The 23,282-nt window shown below is 48.5% G+C and overlaps 1 protein-coding gene across 3 annotated transcripts; it reads left to right on the forward strand.

Moving 5' to 3' along the window:
* Nucleotides 1-5,904: 5,904 nt before the first annotated feature.
* Nucleotides 5,905-21,937, forward strand: DNAJC27 (DnaJ heat shock protein family (Hsp40) member C27). 3 transcript variants are annotated; one of them, XM_007066921.4, is made up of 7 exons: nucleotides 5,905-6,242; nucleotides 10,904-10,986; nucleotides 11,753-11,822; nucleotides 12,884-13,048; nucleotides 13,500-13,622; nucleotides 14,185-14,345; nucleotides 17,763-21,937. In XM_007066921.4, the coding sequence occupies exons 1-7, from the start codon at nucleotides 6,156-6,158 to the stop codon at nucleotides 17,893-17,895; spliced, it is 822 nt and encodes a 273-aa protein (XP_007066983.1). In that variant the 5' UTR covers nucleotides 5,905-6,155; the 3' UTR covers nucleotides 17,896-21,937. The 3 variants fall into 3 exon arrangements, with proteins under 3 accessions (XP_007066983.1, XP_043397999.1, XP_027684976.1); XM_027829175.3 differs by having other exon boundaries at nucleotides 5,917-6,384; XM_043542064.1 differs by lacking the exon at nucleotides 17,763-21,937 and having other exon boundaries at nucleotides 5,910-6,242; nucleotides 13,500-13,662; nucleotides 14,185-14,311.
* Nucleotides 21,938-23,282: the final 1,345 nt, after the last annotated feature.

Genomic DNA, 23,282 nt, shown 5'->3' on the forward strand with positions numbered 1-23,282 from the left:
GTGCAGCGAACGCAACGTCGTTTTGTTTGCCACATACATTTTCAGTGGGTGCAATCATGAAGACTTGTTTTATTGGTGTATGTGCAGCCCCAACCCTGGTTCAGCATTATTCCCTGTTAAAAACCATAAATAAAACATTTACTTATACTGATTTATATACCCTTGGATCTGCCTAGTATAAGTTAGATGCCTCCATGTTTTCTTATTTCTGAGCCAATACAACCCTTGCCCCCTCTTGTATGAGGTTTGTAAATGCTACTCACATTGGGAAAAACCTCACCAATAAAAAACTTAAATGTAATAACAGTGTGAAAATCTCCTTTGCGTATGGGCACATGAAATTGCCAGCAGGGTGGTTCCTTATATGTGGCAGACATGCGTATTCCTATGTCCCGGCCAATAGTTCTGGGGGGTCCCTGCACTCTTGGTCGCGTGGCCCCACTGATTTTTCCATACCCTCCGCAGTTATCTGCCCGTCATAAAAGGGATGCTATTCCCCTTGATTCCACCTGTAGGTCAGAGGTAACCTTATTCTCAGAGAGTGAGGCAGCAGCTCTGGCCTTTTCTTTAGTTGGTATCCCTGGGCTTGTGGTGCATAATTATCACGCAGTAAAGCACCTTGCCTGCACGGTGGCAAAGGCCATTAACTTAACCTCAACTGTCCTGGCCCAACTCTCACATGAGTTAGGGGAAGTACGTCAGGGTATGCTACAGAACAGGCTGGCTGTGGACTATTTGCTTCTACGCCATGGTCACCTATGCCAGGAGTTTGCAGGCATGTGTTGCTTTAATATAACAGATGCAGGGCCATCCGCAGAAGCTAATTTACAACGCCTAAAGCAGCTGGTAAAGGGCATTCATCAGCAAACTGGGGAGAATTGGCTAGGCTCTCTATTTTCCGGTTGGGGCCTTTTCCCGTGGCTAAGTGGGTTGTTTAGCCTATTATTTAAGTTTTTTTCCCCTGTATTAATCATGTTATGTTTGCTGTGCTGTATGTGGTCCTGTGTAAAAATGCTTATTTTGCATAGTTTTAAAAATTTTAATTTTATGCATAGCCCGCTAGTAAGTAAATAAAAATAAGAAAACTCAAGCAATAAAAATGAGTATTCTCAAAAAAGGGAACTGTAGGAGACCCCAGGGCATGGCCACTAGTTAAGTTGAGGGAATGGAAGGCCATAAGGGTCGAGGAGGTCTCCCTGCTGAAGGCCTAAGGGCTTCTTCTTAACCCCCCTTAATAAAATTCAGGCCTGGCTGGTTTAAGTAAGCTCTTTTGCTCTTAAAACAATGTTGCAGCTGCAAATAATGCCTTATAGTGTAAGGTTTGCTGATGCCAAGTTAAAGATAACAGAAAAGACAGCTACAAGGCCAGACAAAATGTGCTGGTTGTTTAAGTTGCTAGAAATGCTTGTTAAAGGTTGCAAAAAATAAATATTGTTGTAACCCATATAAGAAAGGCAAAGTATTTGTGTAAAATTTTAATTGGCTAATGTGTAGTGCAGTAGCATTAAAAAATATAAAAGTGTGTGTAATAACCTGCTCTGATGTGCAGGATTTGAAATTCTATTCTCCCTGTACCTTGTTTGCAGCTGCAAATAAACTTTTCTGCTTTTCCACCCCGTTGTAATTATTAAGTAACGCATACCGGGTAACGAACCCCCCTTGCTGTTGTTCGCCTCTGGCACTGGGTGCCGGCAACATTTCTTTTGCTTTTTTTAAAGATTTGCTAGCTAGCAAGTCTGCTGCTGTGAAAATGATATTTGTATGTTTATTAATATCACTTTTCACAGCAGACTTACTCAGCCCTGGGACAAATTAAGCCCAAGATGGGGAGGTGGGCAGGGAGGCAGCAGGGCCAAGGGACAATGGTGGGGTGGTGAGCCTGGGGCTGGAGCCTGGAACTTTAGCCTGCCACCACATGGATGGAGCCCAAAGCCCTGCGGCCAAAGGAGACTCTGGAAGGGGGGCAGGGCCCAACCCCTGCTGGCGGCCCTGGGAGAGGGGCCATTGCTTTGCGCCCCCACCCCAAACACGGCCCAGGAGACTGGCTGCAAGGAAAGCCCCCTGGTGGCCGCATTTGAAAAAATGCTGGACTAGACTAGTCTAAGTAGGGGTTTGACTAGATGACCCTTGTGGTCCCTTCTAACCCCATGACTTTTGTGTTAAAAAGGGAAAGTTCAGTTTGTTTTTTACATTAGAAATGCAGCTCCCAGCTACCCAGAGAGGCTCGATAGCTGGATTTCTACCAGCCTTCTCCCTGAAGAAATGTCCCAGTCATGGCTGCAAGGATAGGAGTAGTACATAGAGCTCCAGCCCCAGGAGCTGATATTTTAACTACAGCATCTAAGCCTGCTCAGAGCCAGGGTGCATAACATGGTGGATAAAGCACTGCTGCTACCTTGTCTTCTAGGAGAATCTACCAACGCTTCAGAAATAAAAGAAAACACAAAAGCCATTAAGGATACTTCCCAGACAACAGCAACAACCAGTTATAAAATGGCCACTTTAAATTTGGCAGAGACAAGCAGCTGCTGTGCTAAATGGTGAGCCCCCTCAGTATGCTGGGAAAAAGTTCACACTCGAGAAGGGTATGTTAGTAGGCACAAAAGGAATTGTTTCTGTGTAGCTAATATTAAAGGAGGGATGACCAGAGGCTGCATAAACTAACTAACCAACCCACCCAGGATTAGATGTCTGTATTCAGGGTTTGTCTACACAGAGAAATTGACTGGAATGGGCTATTCTGTGATTGCTCCCTTGGTGGATGTGCTATTCCAGAATAAAAAGTTATTTTAATTCCACAATAATTACTCTGCTGTGGAAGTGCACTAATTATTCTTGAATAAAGTGACTTTCATTCTAGAATAGTATTCCAGTCAACTGCCTTGTGTAGATAAGGCCTAAGCAGCCTGCAAGTGACTTGTGGTGGTAAAGAAGACAATAAGTATTTGAGAGAAGCTTACCCCTATCCACATGTGATACAAACAGGAGCTAAATAACTATATCTATGCTAAATCCCAGAAGGACAGGGCCCAGTAAGATCTGAAGATGTTGGTTAGAGCAGAGATGAAGAGCCAAGATGATGTGTTTTCTTTCTCTCTCCCCAACCCCTCAACTCCAAATGCAATGAATATGACAGAACTTATGCAGACAATGACCACACTGGACAAGGTCAAGCAGTAAGGGAGACTAAAGTGAAGCCTTTTATAGTTATCTAGCTACCACAGAAGGTTTATTCATAACTGCTGAGTCTGTTGCTTTACCAACAGACCTCACTAAAGAGAATTCAAAGGTTGTGGTCCCACAGTCTTGTTACTGCAACATGCTTTTCTGCAAGTCTGCACTTACTCAGGAATTATTTTTGGTCAATGATTGGCCATGGAAACCAACACACTAGATGTATACAGTGAGTGTGTTTGGATAGAAAACCACACTTTCAATATAGCTGCCAAGATCTGCACAATTTCCTCAAGGGGTGCTTTTTCAAATAAGCCGGGAATCTGGAAGTCACTAGGCTCCCAGTCCATCTGAACAACTGTCCCTTAATTATTTCAACCATGTTTAACCCCATCCGGACACCCTCATTCACCCAATCTTCCTTAATTCCCCTCCCTGGCCAAGTTGAGAGACTCTGACTCTGTTGGCTGGACGCAACATCTTGCTGTACACAGGGCCTGATCCCTTTATCTGCACAGTGTGTGGGTTAGAATCATAGAATATCAGGGTTGGAAGGGACCTCAGAAGGTCATCTAGTCCAACCCCCTGCTCAAAGCAGGGCCAATCCCCAATTTTTTTTTGCCCCAGATCCCCAAATGGCCCCCTCAAGGATTGAACTCACAACCTTGGGTTTAGCAGGCCAATGCTCAAACCACTGAGCTATCCATCCCCAGCTTGCTTGAGGTGCTTGCACCATCGATCTGGTATTAGTGGGAGCAACTGCCTGGAGGTCTTACTGAGAACAGCACATGCAGGGAGAAGTTGATAGAGCAGCAAATCTTCAGCTACCTGCACATTTCATGCCACCCACAGTCCTGGCTATCAGATCCAAAATCTGGGATAGTTTGGGTCAATCTGAGACTGTCGCCTGCTCTTCCCACATCTGACTCCTCAAACAGGAAGCTGTCATAGTCAAAATCAAATTGGATGCATGGGAACAAGCTGGAAAATCCTCCCTTCTTGCGGTGGTTGATACACTGCAAGATCACAGCTTGATGCATGTTTTTTTCTTGAGTAGAGCAGTTCAGAGACATCAGCCACTGAGGCAGGAAAGAGAAGAGTCACTGTCTTTCAGCAAAATAATACTAAAGAAACTAAACTCTTTGTGTCTGTAAGACTCCGTTAAGTACTAGGAGAGTTTTCTGATTCTGTTTCCAAGGCCACATAAGTGTCTCTCATAAGAGAGTTGTGAAATTTTCTGTGTGTCACAAGTGGAAGAGAATAATAATCTTTTCCCTTCAAAAGAACGATACAGAAAAAAAATCCATAAAGAATAAAAAAGCTAGGCCCATTTTCACGTCTCAGCATAGCAGCCTTCCAGCTCCCAGCATGGGAAACACGTACAGCCCAGACCACGCAGTGCTGCTCCTAACCATCTTAATGCTATTCAGGACGCTGATTATTTGTCCACCTCTAGTTCCTTTTAGCCAAGGATCTCTAAGGCTACAATCCTGCCATGAGCTCAGTTTTATAAACACCAATTTAGCCTCTCTTCACCTGTAACCTTCGCTCTGTTTTATGCATGGAAAACCAGGGCTCTGGGAAGTCATTTGCCCAAGATTTCACAGCAGGTCCATGTCAGAGCTGGGACTAGAACCCAGGAGTCCTGACTCCACCCCCTAATCCAGGGGTCTCAAACACATGGCCCGTGGGCTGCATACGGCCGGCGGAGTTATTTCCTGCAGCCCGCCATAGGCGCCGACTCCATCGGTAGCCAAGCTCCCCTCACCCTCCACCTCCCCGAGCACGCCGCGTCCCCTCTGCCCTGCCTACCTCCCAGTGCTTCCCACCACCAAACAGCTGTTTGGCAGTGCTTAGGACTTCCCAAGACGGATGGGGAGGAGGCGGAGAAGAGGCGGGGCCGGGGCAGGGATTTGGGGAAGGGGTTGGAATAGGGGCAGGGAGGGGGCAGAGTTGGGGTGGGGACTTTGGGGAAGGGGTTGGAATGGAGGCGGGGAAGGGGTGGGAAGAGGCAGGGCAGGGGCAGGGCCTCATGGAAGGGGTGGAGTGGGGGCGGGGCCAGGGGCAGAGGGGCGGGGCTTTAACCAAAGTAATTCTGAAAGATGAAGTGGGCTGTAGCTTATGCTCAAATGAGTTCGTTAGTCTCTAAGGTGTCACAAGCACGCCTCGTTCTTTCTGCTAAAAGTAAATGCGTGTTTTGTCGTTTGAGTGAGGTGCATAACTGAGTGTTTATTTCATTAAAACCCCTCTTCGCACTGCGGGTTTTAAAAAGCGACTGCGTGCGTTGATTTTTAACAGCGCGCTGTGCTACTCTCCATTTTTTCATTTTTGACGATACTTTTGTATCGTATGACAAGGCGTCAGTGGTGCGGCCCGTGGGCCCATGTACGAGTCCTCGTGCAGAGCTGAGTTTGAGATCCCGGCCCCAGTCTCAGCATCGGATCACGCTGCCCCTGGAGCAGGGAGGAGAACCCAGGAGTCCTGGCTCCATCCCCCCTGCTCTCACGGCTGGACCATGCGGCCCCTGGGGCAGGGACTGGAACCCAGGCGTCCCGCAGCCTGGTGCCCCGCCCTTAGCCTCACCACTAGGCCCCGTGGACCCCCTGCCTTCACCCTATCCAAACAGCAGTGCAACGCCCCTCCCCCCACTGTTCGCCCTACATCAAGTGTCAATAAAGTTATTGAAATTGAAAAAAAAAAAACTAGAGGCCGCTTCACCTCTCGCGTCGCTCTCTCTCGCGAGAACTGATCAGCCCGCTCCGACGGACGCTCTCGCGAAAGTGCGAGAGGACTCGGTGGAAGTCTCGCGCGATCTCCCTGTGCCCGCGAGAAGTGGGGGGAAAATCCCGGTTCGGCCGCAGCTGCACGGGGAGCGGTGGGTTCGAGGCGGTTGTTTCCCCTGCTCTCAGGTGCAGAGCGGCGGCTTCCTGAGTCACTCCCGCCCCCGCGTGTGTTCATGGGCAGATTCGTCTCTCCCGGGGATGGAGGCGAATCTGCCGAAGCGGAAAGAAACGCGCAAGTCGCTGAGGATCAAAGTCATCTCCATGGGCAACGCCGAGGTGGGCAAGGTGAGGAGCCGTGGAAGCGAGATGGGGAGGGGATTGGCTCCGATGGGAGTGACTGACAAGCGGGCTGTTCAATCGGATGCCTTGCAGCCCGTCGGCCTTGAGGGAGGCAGCGGATTGGTTGAAAAGTTCGACTGACGTGCCGGTGAGTCAATCGAAACCCTCCTACGTTGGCCGTAAGCAGGTGGAGGCGGGGCATTCCTCAGTCGGACGCCCAGCATTGGCGGGGGAGCTTCTGAGGGGCGGTATACTAGGTGGAGGGGGCGGGGTGCTGACTCTGCCTTTTCATTGGACCAGCGGGCCCGGGACCGTTCCTTCTATGCCCCTCCCCCTTCGGGGGCGGGGCGTCCTGACGTCCCTCTTGGCATGAGGGCTCCGCCCCGCCCCCCCGGGTGTGAAGGGGCGGGGCTGCTTCCTGAGCGTCCAGTCAGGGGGACTCTCCCTCGCTCAGAGCAGTACAGGGCCCATGACTCGCATTCTGGTGAGCCCTGGGCAGGGAGCCGGGCCCGCCCGAGCGGACTCCCCTGCCTGGGCGTCCCGGCCCCGCTGGGTGCCCTACGAGCATCTTCCAGCCATCAATGGGTCATGGGTTCCCCCCCCCCCCCCCCAGCAATCACGAGATTGGCCCCCAAATCACTGGATTTTTTTTTAAGTATGTTTTTTTTAAGCCAGTGTCTTGATGTTTGAACGGCCCCGGTGGGGGAAGGGGGTGTGCCTGGGACAGTTAGTGCCGCCCGCTCTCCCGCATGTACAGGCTACGCGGATTTTGGGCCCCCGCTGCAGGAGCTCTCACCCCCACATCCGCCCGTCTCCTGCCCAGCAGTTAATCCTGTTCTCTAGGCCCCCATCAGTTCTGTCCTCGCCCAACCCCCCTGACTTCAGTCCCCCAGCCCTCCTCATCACCACCCCATCAGTTCAGCCCCCCTACCCCATCAACAACCCCCCCACCCCCCGCCGCCCTCGGTTCATCCTCCCAGCACTCACCCCATCTGCTCAGAACCTGCCATTGTACAGCCCCCACCCTCCTCACTTCAGCCCCCAGGCCATAGTTCAGCCCTCCCGGCCTCACCTCTGCTCCTCTTCAGGTTCTTTGCCCTCCCCCCCCTCCCCCCCCCCCCCCCCCCCCCCCCCCCCCCCCCCCCCAAAATCCTGACATTTGAGAGTTCTCTTCCCAAATCATGAGTCTGGATTAATTTTACTTAGAAATCGCATCTCTCTTGATTAATTTGCGAGAGTTGGCATATCTGTGTGTGTCCGTGGCACTATGTTCCCTAGAGCAGGGGTTCCCAAACCCTTTTTTCCCTGAGGCTCACTTGTGCAGCTGCAGGAGGCATTGTGGCTCACCATTAACACTTCCCACTGCGTACGGGAGGGGAGACTGAGGGTAAAAGGGAACTTGCCCAGGAGGGGGCTGTGACTCGAGCTGTTCAGGGGAGCGGATGAACCTTTAAACTGTCCCCCCCCCCTCCCCCCACTATCAGTGTATACAGTTTGATATTGCCCCCTTCCACCTCACCTATGAGACAGGCAGGCCATCATCCCCTCATGCTGATCAGATGGGAAATCAGGCAAGGGACTGCTGAGCATGCAGCCTGTTCTCCCCGAGTCGCCATGCATTCACCAGGGAGAGGGGCACCGCGGGACGAGCATGGCCTCTCGCTTCAGCAGGGACCAGGGCCAGCGAGAGGGGGAAGGGGCCAGGCAGGTGCCACAGCCAGCCCGCGCTGACATCCTCTGCCTCAGCAGCCTGCTGAATGCCTTGAGCTCATCACCTGGCAGGCCTGCTCCAGTCACCTACCAGCACCCTAGGGTTCCTTGGAGGCACCTCTTGTACTTGAACAAGAGAAACTTGAACAAGAGAAAGGTTCAGGGGCTGCCAGTGCCAGGCAGAGGCAGATGCTGAAGCTGGGCCCGGTCATTACTAATGACGGCCCAAACACGGCCTTGTCCAGGGGGAGGACAGAGCAGCACTGCTGAGCTCCGGTTCTTGGAGTGGCCATGGGGCCAATACTCCATGGGGCCTGATAACTATGGATCATGGGGTGCGGTGGTTCAGAGCGGGAATGGTCATGAACCCTCCAGCTGCCCTAGGAGCCACTGTCTCTTGCAGCCAGCCCCTTGTTCGCCTTCTGCCACCTGCTGGGGGCACTGGGCTCCTCTGGCCCTGAGTGGGTGCCATTGCCTGCCACCACTCCCATCACTGTCCACTTTGTAATGTCCTCACATGCCCCCCCCAAACTCCACCCGTGGCTGCACCGGCGGACCACCTGGGACTCTGTCACGGCCCACAGTTCGGGAACTCCTGCCCTAGAGCCCGCCGCAGAGGCCACCTTGTCCTTGTTGCCCATGAGGCATGAGTGGTATCGTCCCCGGCTAGCGGGCGAAGTGCGGCACCAAGTGGGGAAGGGACTGGCCCAGGACTATCCAGTGGGCGACAGGGAATGGATCACTTGATGATGACGTGTTCTGTTCATTCCCTCCGGGGCATCTGGCATTGGCCACTGTTGGAAGACAGGGTACTGGGCTAGATGGACCTTTGGTCTGACCCAGTATGGTTGTTCTTATGTTCAGTGTTGTGTGTTTGGAGGGAAGGGTTTATTTTACAGTGTGAGTCTTGTGGTATTTGGTGTCTTTCCTAAATCCCCAGCTTCTGCAGCCATGTGAAAACGTGAGAGTCTCCTTTTTTTCACTCTAGATGGGACACTGGATGGAGAGGGCTCTGGATTACTACAGTGAATTCTTTCCCAGGTGTCTGCATGGTGGGGCTCGCCAACCTGCTTAGGGTCTAACTGAAGGAATTTTCCCCCAGGTCAGATTGACAGAGACCTGGGGGGATGGGTGGAGGGGTTTGCCTTCCTCTGCAGCGTGGGGCTTGGGTCACTTGCTGGTTTAAAGTAGAGTAAAGGGTGGATTCTCTGAAACTTTAAGTCTTTAAACCATGATTTGAGGACTTCAGTAACTCAGCCAGATGTTAGGAGTCTATTACAGAAGTGCGTGGGTGAGGTTCTGTGGCCTGCAGTGTGCAGGAGGTCAGACATGATGATCACAATGGTCCCTTCTGGCCTTAAAGTCTGAATCTATAAGCCTTCATGAGTGAAGGGAAAAGCTTGAAAATGTGACTCCTAAAGACTTTAAAAGCACAGAGGCAGAACTCAAAATGTACAACTCTTAACGCTTTTTTTTTTTAAATCAAATGCATGAGACAGGCTCCCTGGAAAACTTCTGGGCTTTGATTGCTTGGGGTGAATTTGGCAATGCTGAGGATCACGGAGCAAATCAGTAGTACTGCTGGGAGTAGAACCCATGTGTCTTGACGCCTGCCTAACGATCGTCACATAAAACTAGCCTCTCTCTACACACATTTTGCATTTTCTTAGCCCTCCTTCCCCCAAAGTAGTTTAGAGCACAGAGCCTCAGTGGTACCTGTGGCCAATGGCAGGTTCTGCTTAGGAGGCAAGATGCATCAGGAGTAGTTGCTTCATGACTAAGCTTTGTGTAATTGCAGTGGCTGGCCAGTTCATACAGAGACAGAGCTATGGCCAGCAGCCGTCTACCCACAAAGTGTTTCCTTCTGGATTCTCCTGGGGGACTGTATTTTGTGTTGTTTTTTTTTTAATGTTGCTGCTCACTAGGTGCCTTCCTGCGTCTGAGAAGTTTCCCTTACTTGCTGGGTGGAGCAAAGTGGTGTTACTGAGACTTGAGAGCACATCTGGCATGTGCAGAGTTGGATTCTCCCTTCAAAGAAAGAGAGGAGAAGGAAGTAACACCTACCATGAGGGAATATGATCCAGGTGTTACCTTTGACTTTGCCTTGTCCCTTAGTTCCCATCCACATTCTGTTGTGAAGATCTGCCAGTTTTATTTACTAAATAATTCCAAAATTTAGTCTCTTAAAATTACTGACACCACTAAGACTGCAGTGTGTTCACTGTTGCTTTCTAAGCTCGATTGTTGTAACATCCTCTTTCCTGGCCTACTGGGGTCTACTACACCCAACCTACAGTTGGTCCCAAACAACGTGGCGTGAGGCACTCAGGGTGCAGCACAAGATCCAGAGTAGGTAGAATTCTCTGGGAACCTCTTTGATCTGTGAATTCGATTAAAGGCCTCATCCAAGGGACATTGCTGGGTGGGGTGCAGCAAGGTTGTGTGGTTTCCCTGCAACGCGCACCGAACAACCCGTATGTCCTATCACGTGACCACACCACCCAAGCAACCCTGTGTATCAGATGCATTCCTTCTACCATATCCCTTATGTGGGGTATCCTCAGCGCCCCGTCTCACCATCAAATCAGATAGATTGTCAGCTCTTTCTGTCTCGGGGTTTTGCACTGCCGCCCATCGCCACAGCATCTGAGCGCCTTCCATGGAAAATAGATTGGCAATAGCAAAGCCCCTAGTGGGCTTCATGCAGGCCCTGGCTCTTCTCCCTTCTTGAGGTATAAAAACTCTGCTCACAATCAGATTATTTATTTTGGTTGATTCGTTTGTTATGGGTCCCCCCATCGCCCTTCCAGGCCAGTGACAATGTCTTCACTTGTTGTGCAAAGTGCCATGGATGGCCATGGTGCCGTATACCAATAATGTGATCAATAATAATGTGAAATAACTTTTCCTGTGATATGGAGCGGACATGTTCGTACTCGCCTCTCTTCTTGTTTTAGAGCTGTATCATAAAGCGGTACTGTGAAAAGAGGTTTGTTCCCAAATACCTAGCGACAATAGGAATCGACTATGGCGTCACCAAGTAAGTACCCTTTTCTAGCTACTTTGACGGGTGGGCAACAATTGCAAGTGAAAAGCCATGTACCATGGTGGCTGTATACACATGCTAGGGCTCACCAATCACTTACTGAAAAGAGCAGAAGTGAGTAAATGTAATGTAAACTTGAGCATTAGAGGGCTCTTAAGAAAGAAGTCATGGCAAAACGACATGATCTCTTACGTTCCTATATGTACGTAATGTTGCTATCTACGACCTGCAAATGTGTAGCATAAAATATAGTGCCGGTTCAGTGTGGCCATGAAGACCTTATCTTCCTCTGTTGACTACTGAGTGATTTGTGGAGAGCAACATCACTGGGGGCATGGGGGCTTGAGTTATATTATTGATTAGGTACGACCATCTTAAGATTGAGTGATCATTTCTTTTCAATGCTTTGCTCCCTTTCTGGTTTGTACAGAAATCAAGAGGAGGGGGTTTCTTGTCCAGCTAAAGGTAATGGAAAGAGAGCAAGACATCTGGCTGGCTTTTGTCCCCTTTTGTTGACTGGCTACCATGCATGACAATTATTCGCCCACACAAGACCCCCTCTTGTATTTTTTATCAAGCTAAACTAGGGCAGTAAAAATGCCTTGGTCTTGCTGATACTTTGTCTCTTTCTCTCTGAAGAACTGAACACCGTCAAATGGGAACTCTCTGGGAATCTCTTTGGGAGGGAGTTAGCTCTTTCATTGGTTCATGCTGTGTGAGCTTCATATCCCTTCTGATTGCTTCTCCTGTATCATTTCAGAGTGCAAATTAGAGATCGAGAGATTAAAGTGAACATCTTTGACATGGCTGGGCACCCCTTCTTCTATGAGGTAAGGGAGAGAGGGTTTCTTCTCTGCAGCATGGTTAGGAATTAAACTCAGTCTGTTCTGTCTCAGTGTGATTCTAGATTACTTCTGATCATATAGCTAGACATAAGCAGTAGGTAAGCGATGATAGGAGGCAGGTAGCAGAGAAGATCTGTAGGAAGCACAGATCAGCAGTTCGTACCCTGGCAGAGTGACTGCTTCGGGGGTTATAACTGTATTTCCTATATCCCATGTTAAAGTGTTGTGCTGTGCAAGTGACATACTATGAATGAGCTCACACCTATGGGGCAGATTGATAAATTTTGCTGCTTAAGCACATTTCCAGATTGCCTGTAGCATAAGTGTGGATACCGACATAAATCCATAACACTGCCCTCTGTCACCTACCCAGCACTTGCCAATCTGTAGGGGTGTAACTGAGGCAGCAGGGTATAGTGGACAAAGCATGGGACTGGGAACCAGGAACTCCAGAATTTTAACCTTGGCAGGGCCCCTGACTCACTGTGTGACCTTGGGCAAATCAGCTAGGGCCTCATTTTCAGAGGTCCCGAGCACCCGTAGCTTACGTGGACTGTAGCTGAGGTTGTGAGTGCTCAGTACTTCTGAAAACGGGGTCTTAGGCCAGGTGGGCCTGGGAACCAAAAATAAGTGGATTCCGAAAAGCCCTGACCTGAGTGACTAGCCCGAGGCCACAAAAGAGAGTCAGTGTCCAAGCTGACTATATCCCAGGAATCTCTGGTGGCTCCTGGGCCAGGCCTTGTTCCTTCCCTGCCATAAATAACATTACTGATATTATTTATTACTTACACAGAGCTGTAAATGTGCATGTACGGTGCCTTACTGTACAGGTTACAGATTCCCTGCCCTGAAGCACTTACAGTCTAGAATAGTTTAACATGTGTAACCCACTGGCCAGAGTGTGTTATGCATCCCCCTCTACGCCTCATTCACAGAGGATGCGAGTCATACAGACCTGAGTTCTCTAGCTCTGGAGGTCCTGTCACCAGTGTCAGCCAAGATGGCATCCATCACATTCATTCTCACTCTTTTTTTGTCCTGGGTAGGTGCGCAATGAGTTTTACAAGGACACTCAGGGTGTTGTCCTAGTGTATGATGTCGGACAGAAGGAGTCATTTGATGCACTGGATGGCTGGCTGGCTGAGATGAAGCAGGAGCTTGGACCTCATGGAAACATGGAAAACATTGTCTTTGTTGTCTGTGCCAACAAGGTAAAACGTGCTGTGCTGACGAAAAGAGACAGGAATTCCTGGCTGCAGCATGTTGAGCAGCAGCTGCTCTGAGCCTCTGGGAATGAGCTCAGTGTGCAAAGTGGTTGTGGAACCTGCTAAGAGGTTAATCTGTGCATTACACACTAGTAGCCATGTTTGCAGGGTTTCCCAGCACCCTGATCTTGGGTCTTGCATGCAGATTCTGTTCATGATTTCAGAATCGTCATCTATTTCAATTCCCTCTCCTCCCCCTCAAGAAAACGTAGGCTTCCTCCCAAGGCTGTTCTGGGAAGTCTATCACTGATGCCACCATGAGACGTTAGAACAGGAGTCAGTGCGTTTGGGATCCAGGCAACTACAGCCCTCTAGGTAGCCCTGTTGCGACTTCTGTACCGGGATATGTGGGATGTATCCTTTCCCCGATTCCTTTTCTCTACTTTGTTCGGCTCAGATTGACTGCACCAAGCACCGCTGCGTGGATGAGAGTGAAGGGCGACTGTGGGCAGAAAGCCGAGGGTTTCTTTACTTTGAGACTTCAGCACAGACCGGAGAAGGAATCAATGAGATGTTCCAGGTAACATGAAACTGCAGTGAAAAGGATGCAGGCCCCACAGGTAATCTCCTTTTGTCAATAGAATGTTCACTAATTGCCATGATCTATAGAATCTATTGACTGTTCATAATAAGGGCTGCATCGTGATAAAATTCCACCGTTCTGTTCTGAGTCCAGCGTATTGATAGCTTCTGTTTAGTAACAGCAGTATTCAGAGTGAGAGGTCGATTTGGTTGTACGTCGAGGACTCCAGGCATGTGGTTCCATAGCTGACAGAGAAGAGAGGCTTTTCTGCCAGATGTCGTAGCATAGTACTAGCCATGTACTATAGGTAGGGGTGTCTTCTCTATTCTGGGAGGCAACAGAGCACCTCTGTTACAATGTTGCTTGGGTCAAGTTCTGCGGTTTGTGTCTGCACTCTTAAGAGCTTTGAGTGGATGCACCAAGAGTCATCAAGCCCTTGTCACAACCCGTGTTTCAATATACTCACAGTGGCCTTATTGCTCAGGTACATAAACTGGAGCTGCTGGTTTTCGTTCAGAAAGGGGGGAAGCTTTCAGCTAATTCCTCTTTGCGTTTGCAGACCTTCTATTCCGCAATTGTTGATCTGTGCGACAATGGTGGGAAACGCCCCACATCGAGCATGAGCGTTGGGTTCACCAAAGAGCAGGCGGACACCATTCGGAGGATCCGCAACAGCAAGGACAGCTGGGACATGTTGGGAGTCAAACCTGGAGCCACAAGGTAAAGGATGCTTCAACGTTCTCCTAGTTGTCTTTGATTAACTGCTATTAGAGTTAGAGAGATTTTTTTTTTTTTTTAAGGCCAGAAGGGACCGTTACAATCATCTAGTCTGAGTCCTGCAGAACACAGGCCAAAGCACCTCACCCAGTAATTTCTGCATCAAGCTCGTAACTTCTGTTTGAGCTAGAGCAGATCTTTAGAAAGACACTCAGGCTTCAAGTGATGGAGAATCCACCACGGCCCTAGGGAATTTGTTTAGTTTGAACTTCCAAACATTGGATCCAACGCTTAATCTTAATCTCTTCCCCATGTAGGTATTTGTAGGCCACCATGATCAAGTAGTCTTAACTTTCTCTTGGATAAACTAAATAGATTTGAGTTTCTGAAGTCTTTCGCTATAAGGCAGGTTTTTCCAGACATCATATCATTCTGTAGCTTTCTTCTGAACCCCTTTCAGTTTTCCATCATCCTTTTTTAAGGTGTGGAAACAATATTCCAACACTGGTCTCACTGATGGCGTGATCAGAGGTAATACCACCTCCTTTTCTTGCAAATCCTCGATGAAGATATTGAATAGCTTTGGGGCAAGAACAGGCCCCTGTGGGACCCCACTCAAAGCACCTCCCTACAATGATGATTCCCCATTTACAATATTTTTTTGCAATCTACTAGTGAGTGTTCAATACATTTAATATGAGCTATATTTTTCAGAGTAGCAGCTGTGTTAGTCTGTGTCCGCAAAAAGAACAGGAGGACTTGTGGCACCTTAGAGACTAACACATTTATTTGAGCATAAGCTTTCATGAGCTACAGCTCACTTCATCGGATGTATTCATTGGGGGGAAAAAAAAATAATGAATGAATGCATCCAATGAAGTGAGCTGTAGCTCACGAAAGTTTATGCTCAGATAAATTTGTTAGTCTCTAAGGTGCCACAAGTCCTCCTTTTCTTTTTATGAGCTACACTGATTTAAAAAAAAAAAATTTTTTTTTTTAGTGCTAATTTTTTTTTATCACAATGTCATGTGAGGCTAGGTCAAATGTCTTACAGAAGCCTATGTGTATTATGTCAACAGTTACCATATCAACCAAACTTGTAATCTCATCAAAAATGATGATACGTTTATATAAAAAGACCTATTTTCCATAAAAGCATGTCGATTTGGAATTAATGACACTACTATCCTTTAATTAACAAGGAACCTGGTAAGAGTTTCCTGCTAGAGAGGGAAAGTGGTTTGATTAGAAACAGAACCTATTTGAACACTTCTACTGTACCTCTTACTTCTTCTGTGGCCTTGGGCAAACTGCTTAATCTCTCTCTGCCTCCATTTCCATGCCTATAAAACAGAGAGCGAAATACTTGCTTCACTAACATTTGTAAAGCACTTCAAGATCCTCACATGGATTACACCTTGTCACCTTAGAAGTGCTAGGTAGCATTGTCAATACTTTCCGCTGGGATGATGTAACGCCGATCATCTAGATTGTGGGATTTACCTGTGCAAAGTCCAGCAGTGCAGCTGGTGCTAAGGACTTATACATCTTATAATACTAAACCCAGGAAGGCTGTTCCTGCCATTGCTACTGAGTAATACCAGTGGTGAGATACAGCTTCACTTGACTTGCCACATGTCAGATCCGAGTGAAGTAACCAGAAGACAGTGCGGTCTAGTCGTTCAGGGACTGGACTGGGGCTCAGGAGACCAAGTTTCTATTCCAGGCTTTGCCACTGGCCTGCTTTCCTGGCCACTTCACCTCTCTGAGCCTTTGTTTTCCCATCTGTTAAAATGGGGATAATTATATTTGCCTCCATTGTCAAGTGCTTTGGATCTATGGATGAAAAAAGCACTATAACGGTTACAAACCTTTTAACAGTGTACGCTTGCCAGCTGCACAATCTGTTGTCCTTTCTCAGTGCTTCTTTGTCCAGTCCAGTTTGTCTGACAGTAACCCTTATGATCTCTCCAAGAGAGATGTTAAGATTTTTACAGATGAAGCAGTATCTTTCCCTTGCTCTCTGACTGTAGGGAAGTTTTTGTGCTGCCAGAAAGCTGCTGTTTTCTCAACACACCTTGCAGGCAAGGACTTGCCATCACAATGCTTCTTTCTGTGCAAATTGCTGTTGTTGTGGGGTTTTTTTCCCCAAAAGCTGCAAGACTTCCCCTATCTTCCTAAAGATGGCTGACTGCTGGTTGGAAGTGATCATTAGCACCCATCCTATAGCGTGTTGCAAGTGATTAGAGCAGGGGATTGAAAATTTGGGATTCCTGACTCTGCTGAGTGAGCTGGACAAGTCAACTCACCTCTGTGTCTCAGTGCCCTATCTGAAATTCCAAGAATATCTACCCCAGAAGGGTGCTGGGAAGCTCAGCAGATGTTTGTAAAGCACTCTGAGATCCTTAGCTGAAAGGTGCTGTACTGAAATGCAAAAAGAATTATTTATTGTGCCCAAGAAGAGAACTTTACAGCTGTACCGTTATGTATTCAAGTTTCAAATGACCCCTTCAAGTTGCTTATGCTCTGGCAGAGTTCAGGACCTGCCATCCACTAGGAGCCTTAGCCCCCTACATAAATTAGTAGCTCTGCAGCTGGGACAGGCAGTGCTCCCACCGACCATCCAAGGGCCAGGAGAAACTGATGGTAAGGGAATTGCTGACTTCACTTGCTCCACAAGAGCCCTTCCCGCAACCTTAGTTCCTCCCTGTCAGCTGACTGCTGTGAAGTGAGGTGACAAGGCACTTTGCTGTGAAGCTAAGTTAGTGCAGTCACCCCTCCAACACAGGACACAATATCTTCTCCTCAGTATGCAAACAGGATGCGGCCCAGGGCCTGTGCATCACTTAATTCCAGGGGCCTGCGCTGGCCTCTATCCCAAGGTGAACTGAGCTTGCACAAAAACATCTGCACATGCTGCATATATAGTCTGAAATGGTCATAACTCTTAAATCAAACCCAGGTTCTTTCTGAACAAAGCCATGTGCTGCTCCTCCGAAAGGGTCACTTCCTTGCCAAACTTCAGCTTGTAAAGCCCAGCTGGTCTGGCTGGAGGGCTGTTTGCAGACATTTGGGAAGAAATTATTTTTTCTTTCCACTTACCTTGCGCTGAGAAGCGGTCAGCATGCTTTTCCTCTAGCTTCCCATCATAAGTTACATTCCGGCACAGTCCAAGCCTGGACAATTTCAGCCTGAAAGGGGAAAGGTTTGGAAATTTGTAAGCAACTGCAAAGAGCTGGGAGTGGGGAAGGTTTGAATGGGAACAACTCTGCGCCTTCACTGCTCTTCTCCCCACCCCCCCATAGTCTGTCTCCCGAGCAGGGAGTGAGGGCTGATGGGTGCTTCCTAACATGGCAGCTGTACGTAAAGGAAGGCCTCCGGACATCACCCTGTTGCTGATGATTGTCTCGTCTCTCATAGGGACGAGGTGAACAAAGCCTATCGGAAGCTGGCCGTGCTGCTCCATCCGGACAAGTGCATGGCTCCCGGCAGCGAGGACGCCTTCAAAGCTGTCGTGAATGCGCGGACGGCGCTTCTCAAAACCATCAAATAGAGGATGGATCCGGAAAGCCCACCCTGGCGGACCCCACGCCCACGATTCCCGGAGAGCAAGTTGACCAGGGCAACCTTCTCCTCCCCAGCACTCATTACTGACTTAGTAATGGAGACTAGGGGCCTCCTCCTGCTTCCACTAACTGACAGAGGAACAGGAGTTGGCCCTCGGTAGCTGCGTTTCACCACTGTGCCAGTTTCTTTCTACCTTGAGAGCTGAGCAGAGGAGCTGTGCCCAGTGCACCCAGCCTTGAACCACGTTCCTGATTGAGTCTGAGGCCCAGATTCACGGCTGGCGTGAGCAGCGCTTCTGAAGGCAGTGGTGTTGCACCAGTTCTCACCAGCAATGGATTTGGCCCCCAGTCTTGTTTCACGTGAATTCTTGAATGAAGCCTCCCCTGCTAGGCATTACTGGCCCTTGAGGCTTCTCCTTAGATGAGTGGGAGGGGCTGGCTCCGAGCGCATCGTTGTGGTTGTTTATCCCAATGCTAAAACCAGCAAGAGCAATCTGGCCTACCCCAGCACAAACGAGTCCCGCGTACCATGGCCTAAATGCTCATCTTACAGCATCGGCTCTGAGTTTGCTCTAGATTCAGAGACAGGACGCTAGCAGAGGCAGCCGCCTTGCACGTGGATTGGCTGTCTACGCTACAAATACCCCTGAGGTTCAAGGAAACTCCGGGTATGGTCCCTGATTCCTTGAAACTAGTAGAGAATGTCAGTGAACTCTGTGTTAGACACGTTGGATCAGGGGCTGACTTCTTGGTCACAACAGGACATAAGCCTGCCCATTTCTTAGCCTCTTAAGTAAGGGCCCGATATGGAACTTGGATGGGCGGTGAATTGTCCCTGGTGGGAGAGAACCCTTCTCCGGCCAGACTGGGAAGCACTATCACTGGGGAGGGGAGGGCAGAGGAATGCAGCTTCTCGAACGTGGCTTGAGTGCAGAGGCCTTTGCTCTTTGTGCCTGTGGCAAAAGCCCAGCGAATTCACTAGAGAGCACAGCGGGGATGAAATCCGGGACGTGAGTGTTTAAAACCAAATGCCACGTGCCTGTGGGCCGACTGTCTGCAGGGAGAGGCTGAGCGCAATGCACCAGGGAATCCTATGCCCTAAGATTTGACTTAAAACAATATTCACCCCCCTGTTTCAGCAGAGTGGGCCTGAAATACTGAGCGCCCTAAGCTCTGGTTGACTTCACAGGGAGCAGAGTGCTCAGCTTCTCAGGATCAGGCCCTCTCCTGTTTGGCACGTCTAGGAAATGGCTCTTGAGACTAAGTTATTTCATAGGGACGAGCCAGTTCTATGTTTCCTCATGTGCTAAGCAGTAACACCTATCTTGAGCCTGCAGAAGTCAAAGGTAGTCTGACTTTCCCAGCAAAGCTTAGTTATTTCTCTGTCCCTGAGCCAGGCTTACAAAAACTTCACTCCTGGAAATACTAAACCCAACAGGAGAGATGTGCCTGAGGAAAGATTAAGGATTAGATGGTGCCTAAACCTGCCTGGGGAGGAAAGGGTGCAAGGAACTGTCTGTCGTCCTCATCCCTCTGCTCCAGCATCACTGCTCAAATACCAGGAACAATCTCTGTCCTTCTCCCCTCTCAGAATGCAAGTTGCCGGGGGCTTAGCTACCAACGCTGCATGGGTAGGGCTGCAGGTCCTGCGTCTGCTACGGGCAGGCTGCTTTATTGGGAAGGGCACACTGCACCCTTAAAGGGTGTCGCTGCCACCGCCCGCGTACAGGCACTCCCACCTCTCCCCGCATGCAGGCTGAAGGCCACAGGCCAGCCCAGAATAAACACTGCAGGATTTGCCCCGGACACTACGATCCTAGAGCCTGGGAGGCGTCCAGCTCTGGGAAGCTCTGTTGTCACTAAGTGGAGGCCGGATGTTCTTCCTGTAGTCACACCTGGATAATGATGGCACGAACGTCCCTATGAATATGACAGGGCCTCTCTACCCAGTGTCGTCATCCTGGCCATGTCCTCCCAGTTACAGCCTGAAATCTCCCACCGTGGGCTTTCTCTGGCTGGCTAAAATAACCTTAGCAGAGCGGGATGCACAGGCTCCGCAGCTGCTTAAACCTCGCCTGTGAGTCTCTGGCCCTCCACAAACTGTTGGCATGGTACTGATTAAGGTACCCATGGGTAAAAGCCCGTCCTGATGGGGTTTTTCAAGTGAACAGTGTGCCCCCTCAGCCGTTGCACATAGGATGAGGAAACTGACACAGTGAGGAATTCTTTCAGGAAAATACAGGCCCAGGTTTTGTTGTGCACCTCTGAAACCAGAGCCCCTTCTTTTGGCACCCAAGCCTTGCACACTTTGTTCATTCCCTTTAAAATTCCTCCATTGCAAATCTGCATGCAAGTAATGCAGCTTCCTAGGGGTACCAGAGCAAATGGGGTTAGGACATTTCTGAGACTGGAGGTGTGTGCTTGTGTCTGAGATGGTGCTGGAAATAGCAATCATCTCTGGTCAGGCTTCTCCTAGGGGAGCGAAACCATTGCACTCATTTTATCGTAGTGTGAAGGGAATGCTTTAGCTGTTACGAAATGTCCAGGGTGAGACTTCCAAGCCAAAAATGAGAGCACCACCCATTGTATATTGATCCACCTGTGCACTTTAAGCTTTGACAATGTATCATATGTTATGTGGAGAGTAGGCTTTGCTTGTGAGTGTATTTTCTCTCACTTCAAATAAGTCTTTCCCCCTGCTTAACCTGTTAGATTAGAAGTTCAGTCTTCTGACCATTGTGAATGTCGTGCAAGATAAAATTGCCATAAACCCGGGTGCAGGTTCTTTGTATTTTCACGTGCTGTTTTCTTTGTCTTGCATATTGTGTTGCATTCTGGGCATCTCATTTAGTCAGAGTTCTCCTGACGTCATGACCTAATTCTTACAAGGCTGCTGTCGGTAGTGTAGGCTCAGAATTCAGCCATTGTGCTCTTCCTGAAAAATTATAGCCATGATTTTTACTGGAACCACACAGAAACAAAGCTGTGAGCTCGCCCTACAGGTCTGCGGCAGCTACTCAGCTTTCTCCCTTGCATTTCCACAGGTGCCAGCTAGAAAAGGACAATGGGTAGGGGACAGAGGATTGAAGCTATGAAAGTATTAAGCAGTGGGAAATAAAAGCACATTAAAGACAAATTCCACATACACCCACCCCACAACAGAGTTTTGTGTTCTTAAAATTCATTATTTCATGCAGTTGGTGCAATTCAAGACATCCTTTTCCTCTCACTTTCAAGGCAACTTTTCTGTCTTTCCCCCCAGCCCCGCTAAAAGCAATTTAAAGGTTGATGTATTTATTTTGTTTGTTTGTTTGTTTTGCTGCGAATTTCATAAGACTACATTATTTCCATCTACACCAAGTTTCAGATGCCCGACTGCGGGGAGATAGGGCTAGGGGGAGAAAAGATCTGCTGAAAAGCAGCTGTTATACCTCAGACATATAAATAATCATTTGAGACATTGTTCCATAAGGTTAACTTTAGTTTTAAATTAGCAACATTTCTTCTCTCCCAAAGCAAATTCAAATGTTACGGGCAAGTTCCTGCGCTGGTGTTAAATCAGCATTGGAGTATGTGGAGCTAGGTCAGTTTACATTCTTAAGCTCTTTGGAGGCCTCCTCATCTCCCATGCTAAGGAAACCACTTGATTCTGGCTTCAAACCTAGTTCTCTGTGTATTTTCCAGGAAGGAAGGATAAATAATTCTGCTGCTGGATGGTGCAATTCCAAGCCATAAAGGCCAACTTCTAGGAAGAGTCTTGTTAATGGCTGATTGTTGTTCAGAAATAGTTCCTATGTTCAGGGATGCACTTACCCCTTCTGGTGTGTTGGATATATAAACTGTGAATGCACTGTGTTTTACTCTTATAAATTCAACCAATAGAATAAAAGGTATTTTTATGTCTGCTTTTGTTGTTTACCTGAACTGACTGGAAACACTGAAATGACTACGCATGCGTGTCTTGTCGAGAGACTTGATGTACTTTTAAGCTGTGTAGTTTTATAAAGCAAAACTGAGTTTAAAACAAAAGCAGCACTGTGTATTTCTCTGACCCACTGTAACTTACCCTCGTGAGAAAGTTCTTTACTGTTCATGTTTGATTGCAATTCGAATCACTGCTAACACCCCTCTTTTCTGCTCCACTGCTGAGCTGACGCTGCCAGGTTTGATGGGGATAAATGTTTGGTAGGTTTAGCATAAAACTTAATACTGAACTTGGCTTTGTGGGCAACAGAGGGCTCTGAACAGAGGTCTCTACACTAGGGAGAGGCTAAATTAACCAGTCTCCTGTACCTATAAATCTATGGCCTGAGCCTCCTTACATAAAGCTAAAGGAATAATACGTCTCTGAACACTTACCTATTTTAGGGTTTTATACTGATGCCCATCACTGGAGCATCTGAGCCCCTTCCACATAAAATCAGTAATGAAACCCTGAGTGGACTTCATGGAGTCTCTAGGACATCTCCTTTTTAGAGGTCAAAATTCTGCTTGGAGTAGGTTTTGGGGTTCTTTTTCTTTTTGGGGGGAGGGGTGGAGTTGGCCAGGGTTTGGATATAAATGGGGTGTTTGATTTATGAGCATTACAGAGTGGAGTTTCTTTCTTGAGGAGGAAGGCTTTGCAATGTAGGTCAGTGAGAGTCTGAATTTGCCTGCTCTCCTCTGGAAGGTTGTTCCTTAGCTGGATCCCCTTGCTAAACAATGCTTTGTCCTGGGCTGTGGGAGCTGCATTGTCCCAGAGGAACGCAGCTGCCATGGTAGTTCATAGATGGAAATTCGGTCTTTGGTTGACACTGGAGTTAGATCGATGAATTGCTCTGAAAATGAGAACTCAGACCTTAAACTGGCATATCAGAAGCGGACGGGCAGCCGCTGGGGGAACTTGAGCACATGCCTGATGTGCTCACAATGGCCTCAGTCATGGAGAAGGCAGAGAGCTTGTGCATCATCTTCGCATTCAGCTTTAGATGCAAAGAATTACCATAATCCAACCTAGAGGTGCAAATGCCTGGAGCCCCGGGGCCAGGCCCTCATCGGGGATGAAGTTTCCTAGCAAGCTGGAGGTAAAGAAGGCATTTTTTTAAACTGATGCTACCTGGTTATCCAGGAGGAAAAGAGGATCCTGAGGCATCCACCACTTTGACCAATGTGGGCTGTGAGTCTTCAATGGAAGGTGGAGACAGCGACTTGGCCAGCTCTTTGAAGCATTTCTCCTTTCCACCCAGCATCACTTTGGTCTTGCCTGGGTTCTTCGTCCAAGAGCTGATCTCTTGTATGTGTGCAGACATTTTAGTAGTGGCAGTGATTGCATGAGCTGAGAATGGGCTATCTAGTTGAGTGTCAGCATACTCTTGTTGTCTAAGCCCATAGCTTG

The sequence above is a fragment of the Chelonia mydas genome, chromosome 3, assembly GCF_015237465.2.
Source record: "Chelonia mydas isolate rCheMyd1 chromosome 3, rCheMyd1.pri.v2, whole genome shotgun sequence".
NCBI lineage: Eukaryota > Metazoa > Chordata > Testudines > Cheloniidae > Chelonia > Chelonia mydas.

Bases quoted from the DNA above. Each gene is read 5' to 3' on its own strand.
- DNAJC27 (XM_007066921.4), top strand. From the start codon at position 6,156: ATGGAGGCGAATCTGCCGAAGCGGAAAGAAACGCGCAAGTCGCTGAGG. The intron at 10,987-11,752 runs GTAAGTACCCTT...GTATCATTTCAG, and splicing joins ATCGACTATGGCGTCACCAA to AGTGCAAATTAGAGATCGAG. The intron at 13,049-13,499 runs GTAAAACGTGCT...TGTTCGGCTCAG, and splicing joins TTGTTGTCTGTGCCAACAAG to ATTGACTGCACCAAGCACCG.